Source organism: Lutra lutra, chromosome 9, assembly GCF_902655055.1.
Source record: "Lutra lutra chromosome 9, mLutLut1.2, whole genome shotgun sequence".
NCBI lineage: Eukaryota > Metazoa > Chordata > Mammalia > Carnivora > Mustelidae > Lutra > Lutra lutra.
In genome coordinates, this window is record NC_062286.1 from 77,216,899 (window position 1) to 77,241,904 (window position 25,006).

The 25,006-nt window shown below is 39.4% G+C and overlaps 1 protein-coding gene and 1 long non-coding RNA gene across 8 annotated transcripts in view; one reads left to right on the forward strand and one right to left on the reverse strand.

The window, feature by feature from the left end:
• THADA (THADA armadillo repeat containing) overlaps positions 1 to 20,722 on the reverse strand; it is a 328,389-nt gene extending 307,667 nt beyond the window's left edge. For 5 of the 7 annotated variants that reach the window (XM_047747155.1, XM_047747154.1, XM_047747153.1 and 2 more), the window contains exons 1-12: positions 20,589 to 20,722; positions 18,519 to 18,640; positions 17,976 to 18,075; positions 17,379 to 17,473; positions 16,493 to 16,623; positions 11,553 to 11,701; positions 11,409 to 11,441; positions 11,106 to 11,154; positions 9,006 to 9,193; positions 5,748 to 5,842; positions 4,042 to 4,262; positions 1,766 to 2,472 (exon numbers count right to left, since the gene is read on the reverse strand). In XM_047747155.1, coding sequence (XP_047603111.1) covers positions 1,766 to 2,472; positions 4,042 to 4,262; positions 5,748 to 5,842; positions 9,006 to 9,193; positions 11,106 to 11,154; positions 11,409 to 11,441; positions 11,553 to 11,701; positions 16,493 to 16,623; positions 17,379 to 17,473; positions 17,976 to 18,051 — 1,744 coding nt within the window. In that variant the 5' untranslated portion in view covers positions 18,052 to 18,075; positions 18,519 to 18,640; positions 20,589 to 20,722. The remainder of the gene's footprint in view (positions 1 to 1,765; positions 2,473 to 4,041; positions 4,263 to 5,747; positions 5,843 to 9,005; positions 9,194 to 11,105; positions 11,155 to 11,408; positions 11,442 to 11,552; positions 11,702 to 16,492; positions 16,624 to 17,378; positions 17,474 to 17,975; positions 18,076 to 18,518; positions 18,641 to 20,588) is intronic. The other 2 variants (XM_047747151.1, XM_047747152.1) reach the window with 2 other exon arrangements.
• On the forward strand, positions 20,501 to 21,722 carry LOC125110008 (uncharacterized). The gene is made up of 2 exons (XR_007130412.1): positions 20,501 to 20,597; positions 20,891 to 21,722. It is a non-coding gene; the product is annotated as an uncharacterized LOC125110008 (long non-coding RNA).
• The last annotated feature ends 3,284 nt before the right edge of the window (positions 21,723 to 25,006 follow it).

The following is a 25,006-nucleotide window of genomic DNA, read 5'->3' on the forward strand; positions in this document are numbered from 1 at the left end:
GAGACTGCCTTACTTCAGGACAGATTCATGATCTTGAATTTTAGATGGCTTCTCAAAAGGCAAGAACAATTGTTGTTTAAAACTACAAATAATGAAAAATAAACCAACTACAAATAACGGCTTTTTTTGTGTATGGGAATCAGATTTTTCCAGCTATCTCATGGTCACTCTTTGAAGTATTGAAAGTTTTCTATTATTTTCAGTTGTAAATTTTTTTTTTTTTTTTTTTTTTTTTTTTGAGAGAGAGAGTGCCTGTGCACGTGGGGGTCAGGGGAGGAGGAGAGGGAGACAAAGAGAGGGAATCTTTTTTTTTTTTTTTTAAGATTTTTTATTTATTTATTTGACAGACAGAGATCACAAGTAGGCAGAGAGGCAGGCAGAGAGAAAGGGGGAAGCAGGCTCCCTGCCGAGCAAAGAGCCCAATATGGGGCTCGATCCCAGGATCCTGGGATCATGACCTGAGCCAAAGGCAGAGGCTTCAACCCACTAAGCCACCCAGGCGCCCCTAAAGAGAGAGAATCTTAAGCAGGCTCCACACTCACCACAGAGCCCAATGTGAGACTCAATCTCATGACCCTGAGATCATGACCTGAGCTGAAATCAAGAGTTGGATGCTAGGGTTCCTGGATGGCTTAGTCGGTTAAGCACCTGCCTTCAGCTCAAGTCATAATCCCAGTGTCCTGGGATGGAGACCCATATCGGGCTCCCTGCTCAGCAGGGAGTCTACTTCTCCCTTTCCCTCTGCCTCTCCCCCTGCTTGTGCTCCCTCTCTCTTTCTCTCTAGCACTCTCTCTCAAATAAATAAAATCTTAAAAAAAAAAAAAAAAAAAAAAGAGTTGGATGCTTAGCCAACTGAGCCACCCAGGCATCCCTTGTAAATATTCTCAAATTATGATGTAGAGTATCATATTCCTGCTTTGTTAAACAGAATACAATAATTTTAAGATTCAAACAATAAAGTCAGGATCATCATTTACATATTAATTACTTAACTATGCTTTAATGCAGTGATTCCTTTAGGGTTACCGAATTTCTGTGGAATGTTTACCCTCTATCCTAAATGACTAGAGAGAGTTGTTTCTTGAGGTCATCACATCTACATTTTTTGTCTCTTCCCCCAGAGATTAAAAACTGCTACTACCAGTTTACCTATCTTGATCCTTGCCAGAAACAATTCTTAATTACTGTTTCAAGCACTAGCATAAGCAACTTATATAAAATACTCCAACTGTTATGAGTGCTACATAGGTCTGACAACCTAACAAATAAGTACTTGGTAAATGGATTAAAACTAGTAAAAAAGGGGGCGCCTGGGTGGCTCAGTGGGTTAAGCCGCTGCCTTCGGCTCAGGTCATGATCTCAGGGTCCTGGGATCGAGGCCCGCATCGGGCTCTCTGCTCAGCAGGGAGCCTGCTTCCCTCTCTCTCTCTCTCTGCCTGCCTCTCCATCTACTTGTGATCTCTCTCTGTCAAATAAATAAATAAAAAATCTTTAAAAAAAAAAAAAAAAAAACTAGTAAAAAAGGGAACCTTATAATCCTAACTGGATTCAATCCTTAGCTTGTAGAAATGACTTCAGCCAAAAAAACTCTACTCCACTCTGGACAGGAACATTAGCCTCAATCTGAAATCTCTATCGTTAATACCCTCTTTTACTATTTATGTAAGTGGTAATATTTAAATTTGAATATGGTCCACATCTGCCCAGATACCTACCCTTAAACATCTTAACTAGAAATTACTAAAAGAATGATTCCTTTTCTTACCAGTGTTAGCATCAGCAGAAGTTTGAAGAATCTTTACCATGTAGCTTAAGCTTTCAGGACTGCAATTCAATAATTTTGGCAAGTAATAATCAATCACATAAGATTTTTGATCCAGATTTCCTTCACACAGTATAAAAAGGAGAGGAGAAACCCAAGTCTCGTGCCACTCATCAATCCAAGTAGTGTCAACAGCCTGGGACTTCAAATGACTCTTATGATTTCTGAACATGGTTTCCAAGAGGTCACTTGCGTAAGGTACCAAAGACTGGTCTCCCATCACCTCTAAGATTTGTGATGGAATAGTTTTAGCTAGTGCCAAAATATGTCCAATTCCTACATAATCTACTAAACAACCAAGGCATGCGTACTTCCCTTTCACATGCCATTCCAATTGCAGAAGATTCTCAGTCAGATCACAGATGAAACGATCGGCAGCCAAACCTGACGCTTTGGAGTCTGAGTTTTCTTTAGTGAGCTGGTGCATGTGGAGAATGTTTCTGAATATAATTTTGGTTTGGTGTCTCAAAGCATCCAGTGGATGTTCCCAGTGGGTATAGACATATTCCAAAAGTCTCCCAACTATACTTGAATTCCCATTCAGACTGTCCTTTAGGCTTGGGGAACTTGATTCAAGGACATGTATGGCTGAATTGGCCCAGGATGCCAAAATTCTAGACAGAAACAATTCCAGAGTTGATTCCTTGATCCTGAAGAAAAATGAGCCATGTTATTATAAACTGACTAGTAATAAATTTCATTTTATAATCATCTAGATTTTAAAAATATAAAAGACAAAGATCAGATTTCTCATCAGAAAATGATCAGAAAATTCAATAATTATTAAATTTACAATGACAAAAATTACAAACAAGGCCAAAATAGATCTCAAATTATAAATGAATCTTTTCATCTTAGAGAAATAATCCAAAAAGGGACACAATAAAGCTTTTGGGAGTGGTGGAAATGTTCTTTATTTTTATTTTTATAATGGTTTCACAGGTGTTTTAAAACATATTAAGAGGGGCGCCTAGGTGGCTCAGTTGGTTAAGTGACTAACTCTTGGTTTTGGCTCAGGTCATGATCTCAGGGTCACAAGATCAAGTTCTGCATTGGGCTCTGCACTGGGCGTGGAGATTGCTTACGATTCTTTCTCCCTCTCCCTCTCCTTCTGCCCCTCCCCGCCACCCCTTCTCTAAAAAATAACTAACTAACTAAATAAATAAATAATTTTTACATTCCTTTAAAATATGCACAATTTTTACTTATATATAAACTGAAAAACATGAAAAATTTATTTTAGAACAGAGTACTTTTCTTCCTTTACCTACATGTCCATTACTATCAAGGTGTATCTATGGTTTGACATTTTATTTTTTTTTAAAGATTTTATTTATTTATTTGACAGAGATCACAAGTAGGCAGAAAGGCAGGCAGAGAGATGGGGGCAAGCAGGCTCCCCACTAAGCAGAGAGCCCGATGCGGGGCTCGATCCCAGGACCCTTGGGATCATGACCCGAGCCAAAGGCAGAGGCTTTAACCCAGTGAGCCACCCAGGCACCCCTGGTTTGACATTTTAAACACATGATCACTTTCAAGTGTTATGAAAAAAATACCCCCTCCAAAAAAAGCCCCACAAACACAATCCAATGAAGTCAAAAGAGCTGGTTGCAGTTCTGGCTCAGTTGCTTATTAGCAATACACTCTTAAGTTTGAGCATTTACTTTTCTAACCTCACTTTACCTACTCAGTACGTTAGATTTCCTATCTTATCTATTAGACATGTGAGGCTTATACTGAATTACCTATGTTGACGTTGTTCATAAACTAAAATGCAGCATTCAAAATGTTCAGTATAGGTTCACCTACACCAATATCTGTAACTACCCCCCCTTCATCTTACCTTCTCTTATTCTATTTTCATACCCATTTCATTGCCTACATGTTATCTTCCCTTTTTTTTTTTTAAGGTTTTATTTATTTATTTGACAGAGTGAGTGCATGCACAAGCAGGGGGAGCAGCAGGCAGAGGGAGAAGCAGGCTCCCCGCTAGGCAAGAAGCCCAATGTGGGACTCAATCCCAGGATCCTGGGATCATGACCTGAGCCAAAGGCAGACACTTTTCCAACTGAGCCACCCGGGCATCCCTGTTATCTTCCTTCTAATTCAGGATTACCCTGTGTACTTTTCATGGAACTACTAAATATGCTAGTTCAGTTGCCATCTTTGAAATGTCTGACAAGCAAAACAGAGTAGGAGACAGTAGCCTGAAAACTCACTGTGAACTCAAGGTGAACAAGACATGCACGATATTCAAGAGGAGGGCCTCCCCACTCGTGCCCATACTCCCACTCTGCCAGTCCAACATGGTGAGTGTCCCCTGACACAGGAATAAGAGAGTTGACTGCGAGACATCAGTACAACAAAGGCTCCTGCAGCAGTTCAAAACCCAGTCGGGCATGCTGGCGCAGTCCACTGAACGGAGAAGCAAACTACTAATCTGGAAGAACACAACACAGCTAACATGTTATAAAGCCTCGAAAACTTTTCAGATATTTCAAAATGTAAATGCAAAATTCCCTTTCCCCCTGAAACATCCTAGGAAAAATAACTGAACCTAAAGACGAAAAGCCACAAGTGCTGAAATTATTATATCAAAAGGGGAAAAAAATTCAATCTAAATACATGAACCATTTTGCTGGTTTGAATGGACCAGCAGAGCAAAACATACCGCTACCTGCAGGTGGATGAGCTTAATGCTTTTAAGTGGTGATTTTAGAAATCAAATTGTTAAATTTTATCCAGTGATATCTTGTGCTATCTCACAGAAGAGTACACATCTATTTTGCAAACAGTCAAGTAAATAGCTAAAAGAAACTTCTAGATAATATAGTAAGAAAGAAAAAAACCTGCTAGTACTGAATATAAGAATTATAGCCCAATTATCAACTATACTTTGCATCTGACCAAATACACTGAAAAATCGATCCTAACATGCTTCCCATCTAAAGTGTAATATTTGGAGGACGCCTGGATGGCATGGTCAGTTGGGAATCTGACTCCTGGTTTCAGATCAGGTCATGATCTCAAGGTCATGGGATCCAGCCCTGCACTGGGTTCTGCACTCAGTGCTGAGCCCGCATGGGATTCTCTCCCTCTCCCTCTGCTCCTCGTGCTTGTGCTCACTCTCTTGCTCTCTCTCTCAAATAAATAAGTCTTTTATAAATGAATAAATAAATAAAAACAAAGTACAACATTTCGGTTATTCTTTTTTTTTTTTTTTAGTAGGCTCTACACTCGGAGCCCAACACAGGGCTTGAACTCACGACCCCAAAACCAAGACCTGAGCTGAAATCAAGAGTCTGACGCTTATCTGACTGAGCCACCCAAGCACCCCTGGGTTATTCTTTTTTTTTTTAAGATTTTTTTATTTGAGAGAGAGAGTGAGCGAGAACATGAGAGGGGAGAAGGTCAGAGGGAGAAGCAGACTCCCATGGAGCTGGGAGCCCGATGCGGGACTTGATCCCAGGACTCCAGGATCATGACCTGAGCCAAAGGCAGTTGCTTAACCAACAGAGCCACCCAGGTGCCTGGCCCCCTGGGTTATTCTTAATAAAAAGGACATATTTATCAAAAAGTAATGACTCCATGTATCTATACATTAACTCCTGCATACTTTCAACATTATAAATATCTCTCATAATACTGAGAGATGGAACTGAACAAACAGCACTAGAAACAAACTAGGATATACCAAAAATAATGTTGATGGTGATTATCTTTGTGAGATGGATTAATAGGTGACTGCTATTGTCTTCTTTCTGCTTTTTCTGCATTTTTGGACTGTCTCTTACTATAAGAGAAAATGATCACCAGAAAACTTCTGATTATGCAGAAAAATTTTTAATTCACTTCTTTAAAAATATTTTTTAAACATGTGTCTAATTACCCATCAAGTACAATTCTATAAAGGAGATGCACTCACCAAATCAGGAATCTTTTCAGGTGGATGAAACATAGCCTTAATAAAAAGAATAACAGCTAATCCAGACGTACTCTGAATTGTCTGTAAGAGGTTATCTATTTGGCAAAAAAGTAAACAAAATGTATTAAATGACAATGGATGCTTTGGTCCAGTGGAAAAAGTACATGGTGCAGTGTCAGATAATCCTAGATGCATTTTCTAGCACAATTCCCAGGTCGAATAGACCTTGAGCAAGTTATTTAACCTCCTAGGGACCCAGCTTTCTCTTCTGTAAAATGAGAGACTATAACTCCTGACAATTATTATAAGGTTTAAATGCATAATTAACATAAGGTTTTTATGTCCAGCACATAAATGCTTAATCAATGTGATTCCTCCCTCTCTCCTCTAACTCCTACTCTCTCTTCCTCTCCCTGAAGCATATCTAGCAGCAATACCACCTGTCTCCCCTGCACTGATGCCTTGAATCCCAACCCCCACATATATTACTTTTTCTTAACGTGGTTTCAGGGCTGTGTAAAGTGCCTGCATCAGTGCTAACTGCAAACTCCGCCGTCACTGGCACTATTCCCAATGCAACCAATTTTGGCTTGCTATCTTCTCTGTTTCCTATCAGCCTCTGGTTTGTGAGAAAGTTTACCAAATATAGTAAATTATTCAACCTGGGTTAAGAATCATAAATGCCTACCATGAACTACTTCATAAATACCCATTTTGCCCTTTACTCCTGCTAACGGAACTGTGGCTTTGACTGGAGCATCCGTGTCCGCAGCCAAAGGAAGGACACTTGCTTCTTCTATCTTCCTCACAACTCAAGGTAGACATGAGGGTTCAGGCCAGTGGGATGTAAGCAAGTACCTGGGCACTTTTGTTTTTCCTTTCCTAAAGGTAAAGATGCAATCGGCCTTCCTTCCTGCCTTAAACACAGACGTAATGTCTGAAGCTGCAGCAGTCAAATGGCAACCATGAGGCGACAAACGTGGCAGTGAAAGCCAACATGCTGAAGAGAGCAGAGCAGAAAGGCAGAAACCTTTGGGTCCTAGACTGCATGCAGCGTTCGGGATCACCTGCCTCTGAACTTCCTATGAAGTGGAAGTGAGGGGAGGGACATCCTCTGAAGTCCCCGAAATTTAGTTTTCTGTTACCTGCAGCCAAACACTTGACTGATAGGTGAAGCTTTAAAACCCTGGGGAAGGGCGCCTGGCTGGCTCAGTGGGTTAAGCCTCTGCCTTCGGCCCAGGTCATGATCTCAGGGTCCTGGCACTGAGCCCCACGTCAGGCTCTCTGCTTAGCAAGGAGCCTGCTTCCCCCATCTCTCTCTGCCTGCCTCTCTGCCTACTTGTCTCTCTGTCAAATAAACAAATAAATAAATCTTTAAACAAAAAAAATTTAAAACCCTGGGGAAGAACAGCACTGGAGAGACCCTACCAACTGCTCAGAAAAGAGGCTGCCTTGTATTGAAATCAGGTCTTCCCTGCATTTCACCAGACTTTTTTTTTTTTTTTAAGAATAACAAAGTCCTCTTCTAAAAAGCAAATGCTCTCTGAAAAGATGTCTGTAAATTGCATCTCTAAGTAACTTTCCTTTCAATAACTGAGATCCTAGCCTAAATAAATAAATAAAACCATCTGGACAAGACAGCTAGCACTTTCACTAGTTACCAGGATTCAAAACATACAAACAGTGAGATACTATGTTTTCTCCCATTAGCCTAGCAAAACCAGAGTCAGTTACTGCTCTTTACAAACAAAAACTCTAAACTGACCCCAATAATTTTTTAATAAGTTAATATGCATGCATGCATGACCATACAGAATGTGAGGTCAAGGGTAAAAAAAAAAAAACTTTTTGTAAATACTTTATGTGTTACGTATCATTTTTTTGTTAATCTTTTTTTTTTAAAGATTGTATTTATTTGTCAGAGAGAGCACACAAGCAGGCAGAATGGCAGGCAGAGAGAGAAGCAGGCTCCCCGCTGAGCAAGGAGCCCAGTGCGGGACTTGATCCCAGAATTCTGGGATCATGACCTGAGCCGAAGGCAGTGACTTAACCAACTGAGCCACCCAGGTGTCCCTAATCTTATATTATCTTGTAACACACTGATATAGGAAAACACCCAAAACAAGTGTATAGCTTAATGAATTATTTGAAGGTAAACCCTCTTGTACCCAGTGTTCAAGGTGAGAAATCAAACTCAGGCACCCAGCGCAGAAGGCTCCTCCATGTGCCTCATCCCAGCCACACCCCGTTCTCTCATCCTGAGTAAGGATTATCATGACATCCAAAGTAATGGCTTCCTGATTTTCAAATGGTTTTATTCCTCAAATGTGTGTCCCTAGACACTGTAGTTTAGGCCTGTCCATTTTTTTAAAAATCTGATAGATCTTTTAAGTGCCTTTTAATCTCCAGATGCCCTCTCTACCCTTCATTTCGTTACAATTTCTCTGTTCAAGAGCTCTGGCCTTTGATCTGCAGTTTCCCCACAATCTGGATGTGGGGTCGCCTCATTATAATGCAGTTCAACACACTCTTCTGTCTTTTGTAATTCCTGTAAATGGGCAGGTGACCTAGAGATCAGTCTCAAGTTCAGTCACTCTGGGAAGAGTATGGGTGGTAAAAGCAAGCCTCTAAGGGAGACATGTTGTCTGGCTGTCTGTTCTGTAAAGTTAGCAGTTGCCGATGCTTACTGCCTGCATCCATTCCTCGAGTTACAAAATGGTGATATTCTATCATTTCATTTTATTTTGTTATTTGAAATACTTTCACAAGAGAGACTTCCTCTCATTAACTATTTGGCTTCCCAGTAACACAGTTTATATAGATAGAAGCAACAGACGAGAGACAGAAGGGGGCACGATGACCACCCCCAACAAGGACTACCATCATCACTTGAAGAGACATGTATGGGTTATGTTCTCCTTTCCAGATCGTCCACTCAGATTTGGAAATCTCTTCTTATCAAGAATTTCTTTTGTCATTTAAAGTCTGTGGCTTTTCAACACTAAGACTGTTAGGTTTTCTTCTTCGCAATACACACACACACATACATTTAGAAAAGTCCTTCAACATTATCCCTTGCAGAACTGGTACATTTGAAAGAAAAAGCATTAAAACCTCATAATCCAGGCCGTTTCCCCATTTTAAGGGGCTGGAAGAGAGGTTCTACAACTCGGCTAAGTATCAAACATTTCATATCATTATTAGCACAAGTTGAATGACACTCAATTATAATCATCATTTTTATGGTTTTATACTTACCATCACTTAAAAACTTGGCGAAAATACTCAGCAATCCACACATACTTTGCCATATGGGAGAAGCAGAAGCCTTCAAATGAATTCTCTGAAAGTCTTGTATTTTCTGCACTAACATTACTGAAACTCTAGTGCCTACCAACAAGTCATTCATCAGTTGCGTCTGAACTATATGATTTCCAGCAAATTTTCTATAATGAAGAAAAGACATTATTACAAAAGAAAAGTCACATAAAAATGCCCCCATTTTTATCCCTCTGCAAAAGAAACATTCCTCAATCAAAGGGCCAAAATTCGTTTTACATTATACTAGACATTTATGACTCTCTCCTCCACTCCCATAAACATTCCAATTACGGGGACATATGCTGTAAACTTTCAACACTCTTACCTCAACATTTTCCTCCTTCTCAGTTAATGACTAACCTTGCTTAACAGATCAAGAATGAATGCCACAATCTTTTTTTTTTAAGATTTTATTTATTTATTTATTTGTCACAGAGAGAGAGAGAGAGTGCGCATAAGCAAGGGAAGTGGCAGAGGGAGAAGCAGGCTCCCCACTGAGCAGGGAGCCCGATGAGGGACTCAATCCCAGGGCCCTGGGATCATGACCTGACTTGAAGACAGACACTTAACCAACTGAGCCACCCAGGGGTCCCAAGAATGCCACAATTTCTAAACTTGAACACTCCCCCTCAACCTTGATACACTTTCTTCACTTGACTTCCAAGACACCAGGCTCTCCTCCATTTTCTCCTACTTCACCATTGCTCCTTCCTAGATACCTTGGCTAACTTATCCTCTTCTCCCTAACCTCTTTACAGCTCTCCACAACTCAGTCTTTACTCTCCCTCTTTGGTTCAGCTACTTTGTTCCCTTGATGTGATCTCTTCTAGCTCATAAACTTTAAATTATGATCTACATGCTGATGATTTCCAAATTTGTATCTCCAGCCTGAATCTCTCTTGCTAATCCCAGACTTGCATATGCAACTTCTTATCAATATCTGTACTTGGATGTCTAACAGACATATTAAATTACATGAACTCATCTTCAACTCCAAACCTGCTCTACCTGCTGTGATCTCTACCTTAAAAAAATTTGGTCATCATCCTTGACTTCTCTCTTTCCTACCCCATCTCTAAGAAAATCCTGTTGGTCCTACCTTCAAAATACACACAGAATTAGACCACCTCCACTGCCACTCCTGACCTAAGTCACTCTCATCTCTCCCTGGGATTATTGCCATGGCCTCCTAACTGGTCTCCCAGCTTCTATTTTTGCCACCCCTTTCAGTCTATTCTCAACACAGCAGAAAATAGGAAAACTGGCTACTGGCTACAACTGGCTTACCTCTAGAGAAGGTAAAACAACATGCACAGATAAGCCAGGAACACCATATTGCAAACAAGAGAATTAGGTAACCGTATGAACAATGAATGCCAAATGCCACAACCTAATCTTTCTTCACTCCCTCAGCAGCCAGAATATTAAGCCAATGGTTTGATTCCATGAAGAATCTGTTACCCATGCAAAAAAACCTAGTGATATTGATATCAGAGGTTTCCCAAAGCAACAGCCTAGCTAAGTTAGCCTACAATAAAACCTGCAATCAACCCCACCCATATGCACAGATTCAAATCAACTCTCAGTACCCCATCCTTAAATATGGGCACTTGGCCAAAAATCACCAGATTTCTGATAAGAGCATCTAGCAAAGTGAAAGCATCAAACAGAAAAAAAGCAACTTCGGAGAAATAGGACTATATAAAGATAAACTATTAAAAAAAAACTATCATTAATATCCTCAGAAAGATAACAAGATATTTCACTCATAAAATAAGAACAGAATGCTATCAGAAAGGAACACTTGGGGAGGAAGAAGCTCATATTCATATTCTCCTAAGAATTTATTTGATTGGTTAAATTAAATATCAAACTTCTGAAAGATAAATTTCAATAATCAGGACTAATATTAACAGAGAGGGATGGAATGAAGCACCTTCTGGAATATTTTTTTAAATTTCCCTTGTACAAAGAAAATACACAACTACAAGTGTACATACACATAGACGCACAAGCATGTGAACACATAATACTCGCCTATTTTCTTCTGAGATTTCAATTAAACTCTTCTGCAGAAAATGGAGCACTGAAACAAAAAGAACACATAATGACAAAGCAGAACCTAAAACTGTAAAGTGTAATGTCAGTATAAGAAAATATTTTAAGTTAGTGTTACCTATAATGATATCATGTTATAGAGGTAGAAACTTAAAAGGAAGGGGCATGATGTACTCTAGTAATCTGCAAGACTCTGCCCATTGCCAAGAGAAAAGAACCAGTTCCAAAATGACTCATACAAGCAGTTACCCCCTCAAAATAAAATAAAATAACAGGACCTACCATTTTTAAGAAGATTATTAACTCCTGTTCTACCTGCGGGGATAAAAAAATTAACACTGGTAAGGAGCTCCAGGGCCAAAAGCTAATGTCATTTAAAAACAATGATGTAATGATAGAAAAAATACTACACAAGAGCTGGCTTACCCAAGTCAAAGTTCTCCATACAGGAAGATATATTATCAATTACTTTCCTGTAAGAGTATAGATCAGTAGTATTCAATTCTTCCTGAAGACGAGAAGTAAAACCTTGTACAGCCTCAGTTAGCAAAAATTCAGGTAGGCCATTTAGTGAGCTAGAAAAACAACCAAGTATTAAATATTTCATAACCATGTAGCAAGTGGGTATACAGAGTAGGGAGGGAATCATACAAATTAAGGAATACTGAACTACACCTTCAAAATACAGCCAGAAAATTTTAACTTCATGCCACAATCACTGGAATGCCTTGCTTCCATCTTGCTTCCCTCCTCAATAGAGTAGCCAGAGTGATAATATAAAAACACCGTGTTAGTCTTCTGCCTAAAATCATCCAACAATGTCCCGCTCAAATTAGTTGCCATAGTGCTGACAATAACTTACAAGACTCTACACACTCTTACGCCACCATTATCTCTCTAACCTCTTGATAATCCATGTTCACTTAGCTCTAGCTACGTAGCCTTCCTTGTTGCGACAACATACCAAAGCCTTTGCTCTCACTATTTCCTCACCTGACATGCTTCCCTCAAATAGACCCAATAATCATTCCCTCACCCCTTTCAGGTCAATCTCAAATATCACCTTAACAATGACATTTGAGCAAAGACATCTGAAGTGACCTCCATAAACTGTAACCTTCACCCCAGCATTAGTACTCCCATTCCCCCTCGCTGCTTTATTTTTCTCCATACCATTCATTTCATCTAATCCTATATATTTTGATTATTTATTTTCAATCTTGTTCTTAGAGCATAACTTCCAGGGTGCCTGGGTAGCTCAGTTGGTCAAGCTTCCAACTCTTGATTTCGGCTCAGGTCATGATCTCAGGGTCAAGGGATCAAGCCCAGCACCAGGCTCCTGGCTCAGCAGGAAGTCTGCTTGAGATTCTCTCTCCCTCTCCCTCTGCCCCTTCTTCCCCATATTTTCACTCTCTCTCTCTAAAATAAATAAATCTTGGGGTGCCTGGGTGGCTCAGTGGGTTAAGCCTCTGCCTTCAGCTCAGGTCATGATCTCAGGGTCCTGGGCTCGAGCCCCGCATTGGGCTTTCTGCTCAGCAGGGAGCCTGCTTCCCCCTCACTCTCTGCCTGCCCCTCTGCCTACTTATGATCTCTCTCTCTTCTCTGTCAAGTAAATAAAAATCTTTTTTAAAAAATCTTTAAAATAAATAAATCTTAAAAAAAAAGTATCTAACCTCTATTCTAAAATGTTTTATTCATTATAACCTCAAAGCCTGGAATAGTTACTTGACATATAGTAGACAGGCAAAAAAAATTTACTTAATAGATAAATTCAACTTAGTGTCAAATTTACTTCAATTAATCTATACCAGAACCAGTAAGCACTTTTTTAAAAATATGACTGAACAGTTCTAAAGCTCTTCTGGAAGAGAAAGAATCTAGAAATAGGAATAGTCTGAAGAAGTTGTCCCTGGAGGATGACTTGTTCCAGCATATAATCAAACTACATTATCAAACTATAGTAAATAAAAGCATGATGTTGGTGAATAAACAAACAGACCCAAGTCTAAAATCAAATCTGTGTTTATACAGGAACACAGAATATAATAAAGTGGCATTCCAGATACATGGGAAAGATGGACTATTCAAAAGTTTGAGAATAAGTGGGTCCCCATTATCGAAAACTAAATTGGACCTCTAACTTACACTCCACTCAAAGTTTAATTCCAGATGAAGTATTTTAATAAAGACAAGCAAGTAATTTTGTATTATCTTATAGTAGAGAAAGCATACATTAGGGAAGGCATGAAACTCAGAAATCTATTCAAAGAAAAATATTAGTGGGTTTGATCACCAAGAAAAATATTCTAATTTTTGTAAGGCAAATACACCATAAAGAAAGTTTAAAGATAAGTAATAAAACAAAGGAATATCTAGTACATAATCTAGATAGAGATCTCATACCCAAGCCCTTCTTTAGTGGCAAAACCCACCTCCCACTACAGAAGCCAAAGATGTGAGAGTCTTGTTTCCCAGCCATTTTTACAACCAGAAGGGGGTATGAGACCCAATCTTGACAACAGAAAGTGATAGGAAGTCTCCTGGGACCATCTGCAAAATGTTTTTCTCTCCAATAAAAAGAGATGGAAAAAAGGAAATTTCCTTTTTTTATTTCTGAAGCTGTCATGTCTATATAAAGTGGCTGCAACTGCTACAGCTCCTTGTAATTCTGAGGGAAGATATGGCCAACAAATGGGAGAAAAAGGGAAAACATCAAGATCTTTTATGACACTGTTGACTACTTCCCCAAAACCCTAGAACTGGCCAGTATCTAATCATTTGCTTTTTTTTTTTTCTTTAAAGATTTTTTTTGGCGGGGGGGGGGGGGGGGGGCTGCCTGGGTGGCTCAGTGGGTTAAGCCTCTGCCTTTAGCTCAGGTCATGATCTCAGGGTCCTGGGATTGAGTCCCGCATCGGGCTCTCTGCCAGGCAGGGAACCTGCTTCTTCCTCTCTCTCTCTCTCTACTTGTGATCTCTCTGTCAAATAAATAAAATCTTAAAAAAAAAAAAAAAAAATTTTTTTTTTTTTTTTTTAAATTTAAGACAGAGAGAGAGTGAGAGAGACTGCATGAGCCAGGGGGCAGAAGGAGAGGGAGAAGCAGGCTCCCCACTGAGAAGGGAGCCTGATTGAGGACTCGATCCCAGGACTCTGGGATCATGACCTGAACCAAAGGCAGATGCTTAATCAACTGAGCCACCCAGGCACCCCTGATCATTTGCTTTTTGACATGTTAAATAAATTTACTTACATAAAAAGAAAAGACATTCTAACAAGGAAACAGACAAAAGACATATAATCACAAATAGTCAAACTCTACATATTAAAAAATGTTCAATCTCACTAGTAATCTGGGAAATGAAAAGTAAAAGAAGTATTCTTTTTTTATCTGTTAGATTTTAAATGGTTTAAAGATTGGTATTACCCAGTGTTAAAAAGATATGAAGAGGGCGCCTGGGTGGCTCAGTGGGTTAAGCCGCTGCCTTCGGCTCAGGTCATGATCTCAGGGTCCTGGGATCGAGTCCCGCATCGATTTCTCTGCTCGGCAGAGATCCTGCTTCCCTCTCTCTCTCTCTCTGCCTGCCTCTCCATCTACTTGTGATCTCTCTCTGTCAAATAAATAAATAAAATCTTTAAAAAAAAAAAAAAGATATGAAGATACTGGCACTCTCGTTCACTGTTAGTAGGAGTATAAACTGGAATACCTTTGGGGGAGTACAGGTTAGCAATGTTTTTTGTAAAGAAATTCCATTTACAGGAATTTATCTCAGGTAAATACACATAACACATAACATAATTAAGAATATCACTGTATCATTGTTGGAATAATGAAAACAAAACAAACTAAATATCAATGGAAAGTGATTAAATAATATGTAACTCAGTACATAAAAATTTTGGTATATCCATATTATAGAAATTATAGCTGTAAGAAAATATAAGGAATTGGGGTGCCTGGGTGGCTCGGTCATTAAGCGTCTGCTTTTGGCTCAGGTCATGATCCCAGGGTCCTAATATCAAGCCCTGCATTGGGCTCCCTGCTCTGCGGGAAGCCTGCTTCTCCCTCTCCCATACTCCCTGCTTGTGTTCCCTCTCTCACTGTGTCTCTCTATCAAATAAATAAAATCTTGAAAGAAAGAAAGAGAGAGAGAAAGAATAAGGACTTTTGGTGGGAGCATAAAATAGTGCAGACACTATGAAAAACAATATGGAGGTTCCTCAGAAAATTAAAAATAGAATCACCATATGATCCAGTAATCCCACTTTTGGGTAAATATCCAAAAGAACTGAAAGCAGGATCTCAAAGAGATATTTAAATACCCATGTTCATAGCAGCATTGTTCATAATACCCAAGAGGAGGAAGCAACCCAGATGTCTATCAGCAGATGAATGAATGAATACCATGTGGTACATATGGATGATGGAATGTAATTCAGCTTTAGGAAGAACAAAAATCCTGCCACATGCTACCACAAGGATGAACCATGAGAACATTATGCTAAGTAAAATAAGCCAATCAAAAAAAAAAAAAAAAGACAAATACAAATATTCCACTCAGATGAGGTAACTAAGGTAATCAAATTCATAAAAACAGGATGTACAATTGTGGTAGGGGCTGGGGGAGGAAGAAATGGGGATTTACTGTTTAATGTATATAGTTTCAGTTTCGCAAAATGAAAAACTCTGTGGAGATCCACTGCACAACAATGTAAATATACTTACCACTCAAAAATGGTTAAGATGGCTAATTTTATGTTGTGTGTTTTTTCACACAATTAAAAAAAGAATACGGACTATGCTGACTTGAAACTATCTCTAAAACATTCTTTAGTGAAAAAACAAGCTACAGAACACACACAAGAAAAGGTCTAAAGAGATAGATACCAAAATGTTAACTGATGACCTTTACTAAAAAAGGTAAGATAAGCCAGAAAGAGTGAAACAGAAGGATCATTTCTTATTTCTTTCACTCCTACATTGCTTGATGTCTTTACATCAAGCATACATTCTTGTATTACCTGTGTAATTACAAATATGTTTAAACTAAGAACAAATGGGAAAAAAAGAGGAAAAAGAAATAGCAAGATGACAGATTAAACTTAACCAATAATTGCATTAACATAAATGGACTAAATTAGGAGTCAGCAAACTATATCCCATAGCCTGTTTTATTAAGGCCTGTGACCTAAAAGCCAGTCTACATTTTTTAAAAGTTGTCATAAGTAAACAAAGCAGAGACCATATAAAAGAAGTTGTTAGTGATGTACTTCAGTTCAGTTTTACCAAACCAGGAGAATTTTCAATACTGTTTACTTTTGGTCAAACTGAACATTTATAATGCTTAACTTCCTTTCCTTTTTCTCCTTACCTTGCCAAGACTTTCTTCAAGGGATTCTTTACACTCAAAGAAAGATAAATGCCGGCTAAAATATCCAAACAACTTCGAATAGTGGGATCACGTGTGCCATTTTTATCTGCCTTCTCCAGTAAAGGCACAATCTACAATCCAAAAAATTCAAAGGCATAGTAATTTTTTCTATTATCAAGTATACATAGCAAAGTAATAGAGTTTCAAATACTCTCTGAAGTCTCAATTATGGCATGTAATGTTTTCTACAATGCACTGTTAAAGGATACCGATTTAAATACCTAGTTAAGTATTTTTTAACCTTTTTAACCCATATCCCCAACTCCCAGTTTACCCTCCAGACCCACCTCTATTAAGAATTAGACTTGTTAATGGCTTAAGGTATAGGAATTCTATAGCACTATTGAAAAACCAGTAATATATTTAATTGCTTTCCAAAAAAATTATGCAAGTTCAAATGGTAAATCCTAACACAGAAATACTGGTAAGGACAGTCTGTACATTTTAAATTAACTTTTTAATGTGTCTGCTAAAAAGTTTTAAGGTTTCAAATTAATAGAAATAATTTTTTAAAATTTCTCTTCACAAGAAAGGTATGCACAAAAAAAAAAGAAAAAAGAAAAAAAGAAAGGTATGCACAGTTGTCTCACTGTCCTATCCTTTTACAGCTCCAATAGTGGTGGAGGCCTGAGTATGGCTCCTACCAACACTCTGAATAAAATGAGATGATACAACAAAAAGAAAAGGAAAAAAAAAAACCAACACTATTCGTTAATGATACATTGACATTAAATAATTGGAAGCCAAAAGGTGTCAGTTAATTTTAGAAGTCCATAATAGCATGATATTCTTCAAGATGTATCCATGAATATCAATGCAGTCTTACCTGTTTAACATAATGGATTTGTGACACTCCATCCGTGAGCTGTACACAATGTAACAGCAAAGAAGCTAGATTCTTTCCTTCCACATCAGCCAAAGCTAGAAAACACACACAAAAAAATTTCTTTAAGGATTTAACAGTGTATGTATATGAGTTTGCCTTTGTTATGCATTATCAAAAATCTAAGTACTTATAAACTAAAAAAAAAGCAGACAGAGCTTAGTCTGGAGACAAAATTTTTAGGAAACCATTTTACATGCAAAACTAAATGTAAAGAACATGGAAAAGTACATAGCAAGAGTTTGAATATAATGTGATAGTGAGTCTCAGAGACAGAAATACTCTATAACCCAGAAAAGAAGCAAACAAATTAGGGACGCTCGGGTGGCTCAGTGGGTTAAAGCCTCTGCCTTCGACTTGGGTCATGATCTCAGGGTCCTGGGATGGAGCCCCGCAGTGGGCTCTCCGCTCACCAGGGAGCCTGCTTCCTCCTCTCTTTCTGCCTGGCTCTCTGCCTACTTGTGATCTCTGTCTGTCAAATAAGTAAATAAAATCTTAAAAAAAAAAAAAAAAGAAGCAAACAAGTCAAAAATCACTTACATCTCAAAGTTTCAAGGTCTTGATGGCAAATGGTCAGTGCAGTTACTTGCATTTCTTTCTTCTTTTTTACACCCATCTTAAATAGAATTAATAGCAGTTGCTGCAAAAAAGAAGAGTTTAAAGCATTGTCTAATTCAGGATTTCTGAACCTCAGTACTAGTGGCATTTGGGGCCAGATAATTTTTTGCTATGCAGTGCTGTTCTGTGCATTGTAGGATGTTTAACAGATTCCTGGCCTCTACCCATTAGATGCCAGTAGCATCTCCTTCCCCGCAAGTTATGCCAACCAAAAAATACCTCCAGAGATTGCCAAATGTCTCCTGGAGAGCAAAGTGGCCTCAGGTGGAGAACCACTGGTCAAAGAATTTCTGCTTCATAAAAGAAAAACATTTTTTAAGCTCAACAAGACTTTATTATTGTCTAAAGTTATTCTTACCTTTTATGGCCCAGTCTTTGTATTTTAAAATACAGCCAACCTTCTTTTTAGTAATAACAATAACAAACCAGCATGGTTTTTCCAAAAGTAAACTGGGCCCAACTAACCTCAGTGCCTTTCTACTTAACCAAAGGTCTTTGTCCTGGAGAAAAGAGGACAGGACAAGTGCTACAGAGCAGCTACAGTTGTTGGAGGACCGTCAGAAAAAGAGGAGATGTATTCTATCCTGCTACAGAATGAGGAAAAGTAGAGGAGATGCAACATGGGGGGTTAAGGGGGTAGGAGAAGAGTAAATGAAACAAGATGGAATTGGGAGGGAGACAAACCATAAGTGACTCTTAATCTCACAAAACAAACTGAGGGTTGATGGGGGGAGGGAGCTTGGGAGGGGGGATGGGATTATGGACATTGGGGAGGGTATGTGCTATGGTGAGTGCTGTGAAGTGTGTGGACCTGGCGATTCACAGACCTGTACCCCTGGGGATAAAAATATATTATATGTTTATAAAAAATAAAATTAAAAAAAAAAAAAAAAGAATGAGGAAAAGTCAGTGCAAGTTTCAGGGAGGCAGATCCCAGCCCAATACAAAGGAAGAACTCTCTGGTCCAACTGTGGAATGGGCTTCCTTGTAAACAGAGAATTGTCCCAATCCTGGAAATACCCCAGCAGAAGCTGAATGATCCCTTTGTATCTGGGCTCCTGCAACAGACCCACAACTGGTCTCCTCTCATCTCCCTTGTTTCTGAGGAGTCCCCTCTTTCCACCATCATCAGAGCAATCTTTTTAAAACTTTAATCAAATCTAATTACTCTCCTGCTTAAAACTTTCCAAGGGCTTCCAGTTACACTTAGAATAAAATCCAACTTGAGACCCTGGCCCCCAAGGCCACAAGTAATCTGGTCCTGCCTTCCTCAGCATTTTCATCACAAATCAATCTTCTCTTCACCATCTAAGGCACTTTGCCCTTCTTCATACCTCTACCTGTTAATGCTTGTTCCACGAGATGTTTGCAAGATCTTTTCCCCATCTTTCAAGTTTCTTTTCAAACAACACCTCCTATGAGAAGCCTTCCATGACCACTCTACCCATCTAAAATGCCACAGATCATTTCCATTACTTTACTTCCTTCATAGTACTACTAGTACCTAAAATTTCAATAACTCGTTTATTTGTATATTGTCTGTCTCCCCTAGTAATAAACTCCACGAAGGAAGCAACTTCGATCTGTTTTATCCACTGTTTTAACTCTCAATTCTGAAAACAGTACCTGGCATATAATGAGTGCTTAATAAATATTTGGTGAATAAACAAATGAATAAGTTAACATTGTCAGAGATGTATGCTTTCAACAACAGCAAAGTGCACTACCTGGTATGTATATTCCGTATCTAAGTGACAAGCTAGTCCTGACACTGAAGAACCTACCGCCTATCTGAAAAGTAAGAAATCGATACAGCGATGGCATGTGAAAAAACACTTAACAGAAAATGATAATAAAAATGGACACAGATAATGGCAAGAAAAGGTAAGAATGTGAAAAGTGACAATGATTAGATCTAGGGTAATTACTGGGGATCATTTCCTAGGAAAGTAACCAATACACAAACTTAAGAAGGGATAGAGACATAACTAGGGAGACTATTCTCTGGTGAATGGTGAGTAAGTTTACAGCAGGGTTTGATCATGGAACCCTCAAGACTACATAAAAATTGGTTCGGTGCTTATGCGTGCTCAACGAATGCCTAAACGTTTGTCTTGATGAACTGGGTCTCCCCAGTTGGGTGAAACCCCGTGCCCACCCTACAACACTACTCCAGCGTCCAGAAGATAGGTCAGTAAGTTGTACTGCTAAGTCGGCAGCTTCCCTTTTGACCGCTGCTTCACTGCCATCTACACCTTTCTGGGTGACCCCATAAACAATCTCTAGGTAATTTCCGAGCCACGTGGAGTTCGGAGAGCGACAGGTGACCCCCAAAACAAAAACACACTGCTGAAAGTGCTGTCTCCATGGAGACCTAAGCGACCGGAAATCGGTAATTCACCGCCAAATTCTCGCGATAGCAAAGGACGAGAATTGGTGCGAATCACCCGGCTGCCCTAGCAAAATGACGGAGCCAAGCCGTGGAGAGTCGCGCGCTATCGCGCGTCTGGCATACAGGACGCCTGGGAGCCAAACCTCGTGCCCGTGAGCGTCTAAGAAGAGTCGCAGCCGTCTAGACGAGTACAGGAGCTGGTCTAGTTCTGCGACGTCCCCGTGGCTCGCAACGTGGTCTGTTGACTACCGGGTCGGAGCGATGGGAGGGAAGCAAGGGGACCTGGTACAGGAGTCATCGCGAGAACTGAGTGACTGCGCTCTTCCAATAAGGAGTTCGGAGCGTTGGTGATGTCATCGGGAGCGGGTGTTAGTGAGTGGGTTTGGGTCGGTTCCGACTTTAAAGTGTGCGCAGCTTGGAAGTTTACCGGCTTCTTTCGCCTTAGGGCAATCTAGACCTGGAGTACCGGGGAGCACCTGTGCCTCAATCCAGACATTCCACCCTTCTCCCACGCATTTTACCCAGCGCGGAGAAGGAGAGAAAACTGCCCCCGGGCTGCGGGAACCAGCGACCGTAGAGCCTGCGAGGTGGGGTCGTTCGGGCCTTAAGCAGAAGCCACTCTTGAGAATTTAACTAAAATGAGAAGCGTCGAAATAAACTGACGTATTCCCAAGTGCGTTTGTTGTTTCAGCAAATAGTTCCTGAGCACTAACGGTCCGGGGATTGCCAGCCTGGAAAGTTACACCCTATTTGGAATGTGTATTTTACGCAGAAAATTAAAATCATCAGATGATTCGTTCACTTAGAAATAAATAGGTCCCGAGCACTACTCTAGGAGCTGGGACAAAGGGTGGGGGTGGGGGGCAAGATCCGGACACAGAGGCCGATGCTGTGCAAGTTGGCCGGTGTGGCTGGAGCCAAATGAGTTAAGAGGGTAGGTTGTAGGGAACGGGACAAGGGGAGGTAAATGATGTAAAGCCCGATTCCCCATTGTAAGGACTTTTACTTTCAGTGAAAGAGGAGTCTCTCAGTGAAATGGGAGTCGTTTTGAGCAGAAGGGTAATTGGGTAATCTACATAGAGTCATTGGAGGTACTACTTTGTAGTGGAAGATGGACGGCCAGTGAGTGAGGAAGCTACTCTTGTAAACTAGGCTAGCGAGATGCTAGTGGCTAAGACCAGGGTGGTAGCAATGCAAAGGAAGTGTGAGGCGTAGAAGATTCTGGATTGTGATCTGAAAGTAAGCTAACGGTTTTTTCTGAAGGATAAGATGGGGGGGGGGTATGAAAAAAGAGGAGTCAAGATGGTCCCAAGATTTCTGGCTTGAGCAAGGGAGGAGGATGAAATTGCCCTTTATAGTGATGGGGCAAAAATTTGGAGTGGATTAGAACGGGTTTAAAACAGGCTGGGAGAGGAAATGGCAAGATCAAGTAGAAATAAATCTAGTACTTCCATTACACAGGATGAAATAAATGGAGCGGTCACTATGGGAAGTAGAGGCAATGAAGGTTTAGGTTTTAAAGATTCTAATAGTAACATGTTTAGAGAAGATATCCCATTGTTTTTGTAGCCACCTGGCACTACCAGCTTGAAACCACCTTAAATTCTCTGTTAGAGGTTTTCTAGAATACACCATGAGAATTTGGGCCATGAACTTTTTTTTAAGTAGCTATTTATTTTATTTGTAAAAATGTATTCCAAAGGAATTTTTAAAGAATCTGTAATCCCTAGTATTATGGATTTTATGTGGAATACATAAAATCATTAAAAATAATATATCCATGTTTTGTTTTGTGTAGTTTAGCTTTGGAAATACCTGTTTGGAGCAGCATTTTCCCCTCAATTAGGGAATGGATTTTTTTAATGCTTATTTAATGACACATTTTCACACATAGTGATTTTTTTAAATCTTGGACATTTGAATAATTGAAATCTGATTTCTGAAAACCACAAACAAGGGCCTTAATTGCATACTTATTTAATACTTGTTCATAAACGTCTCTATACAAGCCATAATTCATACTGATCCAAGCTAAGTTTCTCCTATAAGTATTGCTTTGCATAGATGAAAAGCATAATAGTCTGTCAGTTTTATAGTCCCATTACCTCCTAAAAAAATAGTTTGTGGTAATCTGCCAGCTGTACATGATGATTTACATAATTAAAGAATCCCTTGTAAAAAGCCTTTTTGCATAGTTTCGTGTCTAAAATGAAGGCCAAAAGCATATACTAGAGCTATGGACATGAACATTGTGTCATTTTTTAATATAAGATGAACTCTTGTTAATAAAATAAGTGTTTTTTTTTCCAAGATTTGTTTTACTTGTTTGAGAGAGAAAGCATGAACTGCAATTAGAGGGAGAGGGCGAGCAAACTCCCCACTGAGTGGGAGCTCCATTTGGGGCTCAATCCCAGGACACCAAGATCACAACCTGAGCCGAAGGCAAATGCTTCAATGACTGAGCCACCCAGGTGCCCCTAAATTTGTTATTTGTTAGTATGTTTATCCCTCGGTCAATGAAAGAAAGCAAAGTTCTTCTGTTATTTGTCTTGGTGCATCATAAATTACCCCAAAAGCTAATGTCTTAAAACATTACATTTTCACTCTCACAGTTTCTCTGGGTCAGAAATTTAGCCTTGTATGTGGCTCAGTACTTCTGGCTAGGAGTCTTTCATGAGACTGCAGTCATTGGAAAATCTGGCTGGGGCAGGAAGAACCACTGACTTAGTCCGGCGGCTCTGGTTGTTGAAAGGAGGCCTCAGTACCTTCCATGTGGGCTTCTCCCCAGACTATTTAAACATTCTTACAGAATGGTGACAATAAGGTAGAAGCTTCAATGGTTTTGATGGCCCAGCCACAGAAGTTACACACCATTTCAACAACATTCTATTAGTCACAAAGTTTAGCTCTATTCATTGTAAGAAGGGACGACACAGAAGTGTGAATATCAGGAAGCCAATAGAATTGGGAGTGCCATTTTGGAGGCTAGCTACCCCAGTACTGTAGCACATCTGCTGGGTGTTCCTCAATGATTAAAATATACTAACTAAGGAATCACAACTACAGAATGGTTGATTTAGTAGTGGTTTGAATGTGATTTCCACAGTATATCTTAAAGGAGACGTTAATGCTCATGTTTTCTTACAAAGTTATTTGCCTTCAATGACATACATTTTCACATAAGATGCCACAGAATTTAAACATAAAACTAGTTTTATTGTGAGGAAGGAAATTTCAGATGTTCTTGAAACTTTCTCTTCCTAAGCCAGTCTGATCCCTTCCCTACTTAAGAGCTAGGGGCTTGTCTTCTATGTGACACTCCTGTCTTCCTTCCCCATACACATGGCTCCAGCTTGAGTGACCTTCTTAATAGTCCCTGAAAGCACTGCCCTTTGATGTGCTATCTTCTGCTCTATGCTGGGAGGGTCTTTCATATTCCCACCTGAGAAATTTCAGCACACTTGAAGACCCTTCTCAAACGTCACCTCCTCGCTGAAACCTGGCAAGAAATCCCTTGTTCTGCCATAGTTAGATTTTTGTCTCAGTTATAACATTACCATTTTGTCAGTTATTTGTATGCTTGTCAGTCTTCCTCCAAGTCCTTCCAAGACAGGGACCATCTTTAGATTCCCTAGTGCCTAGCGCAGTGCTGAGCAGAAGTAGCTCAGCAAATATTTGTTGGGTTAGGGCAGTGGCTCACAAGTTCTTTACAGTGTTCCTGGGCAGTGATGCTTACTTTACCACTATGTGGCAGCAAACTACGGAATTATTTCCTCCTTTGAATAAGGAGTTCAGCCAGGATGAATATTCACCAAATTGTACTCAGTGGTGTTTTCAGGAGTGGAATTATAGGAGGCCTTCATTTTCCCTGGTATTTCTGCATTGTCTGAATAATAGCATGTTTTTTCCTGTGAAATATAGCATTCGTAGAGAAAAGTACAGTAAACGGTTATAAAGAAGTTTCAGCTTCTTAACCTCCTATCCAAAAGTATGTTAGAATAACTTGTTAATAGCCTATGAAACATAATATTCAAATAGAAGATTATGAAAATTTCTCAGTATTGTGTTTATGTGTGTTTTGTTCAATATTATCCTAGCTCTGTGAAAAATGTTGGTATTTTGATAGGGATTGCATTAAATCTGTAGATTGCTTTGAGTAGTATGGACATTTTATTTATTTTTTTTAAAGATTATTTATTTATTTATTTATTTATTTGACAGAAGGCAGAGGCTTTAACCCATTGAGCCACCCAGGCGCCCCAGTATGGACATTTTAATAATTTTGGTTCTCCCAATCCATGAGCATAGAATACTTATTTATTTGTGTCCTCTTCAATTTCTTTCATCAGTGTTTTATATTTTTGGAGTATAGGTCTTTCCTTAGTTAAGTTTATTCCTACTATTTTATTATTTTTGGTGCAATTGTAAATGGGATTGTTTTCAATGTTGTGTTTTTAAAATTCAGCATCATTGCTGCTTATACTTTTTACACCAAAAAATCAAATCTTTAAAGAAAATTTAAGTTATTCAAAAATTAGGTAATAAGGAAAAATATTTATAA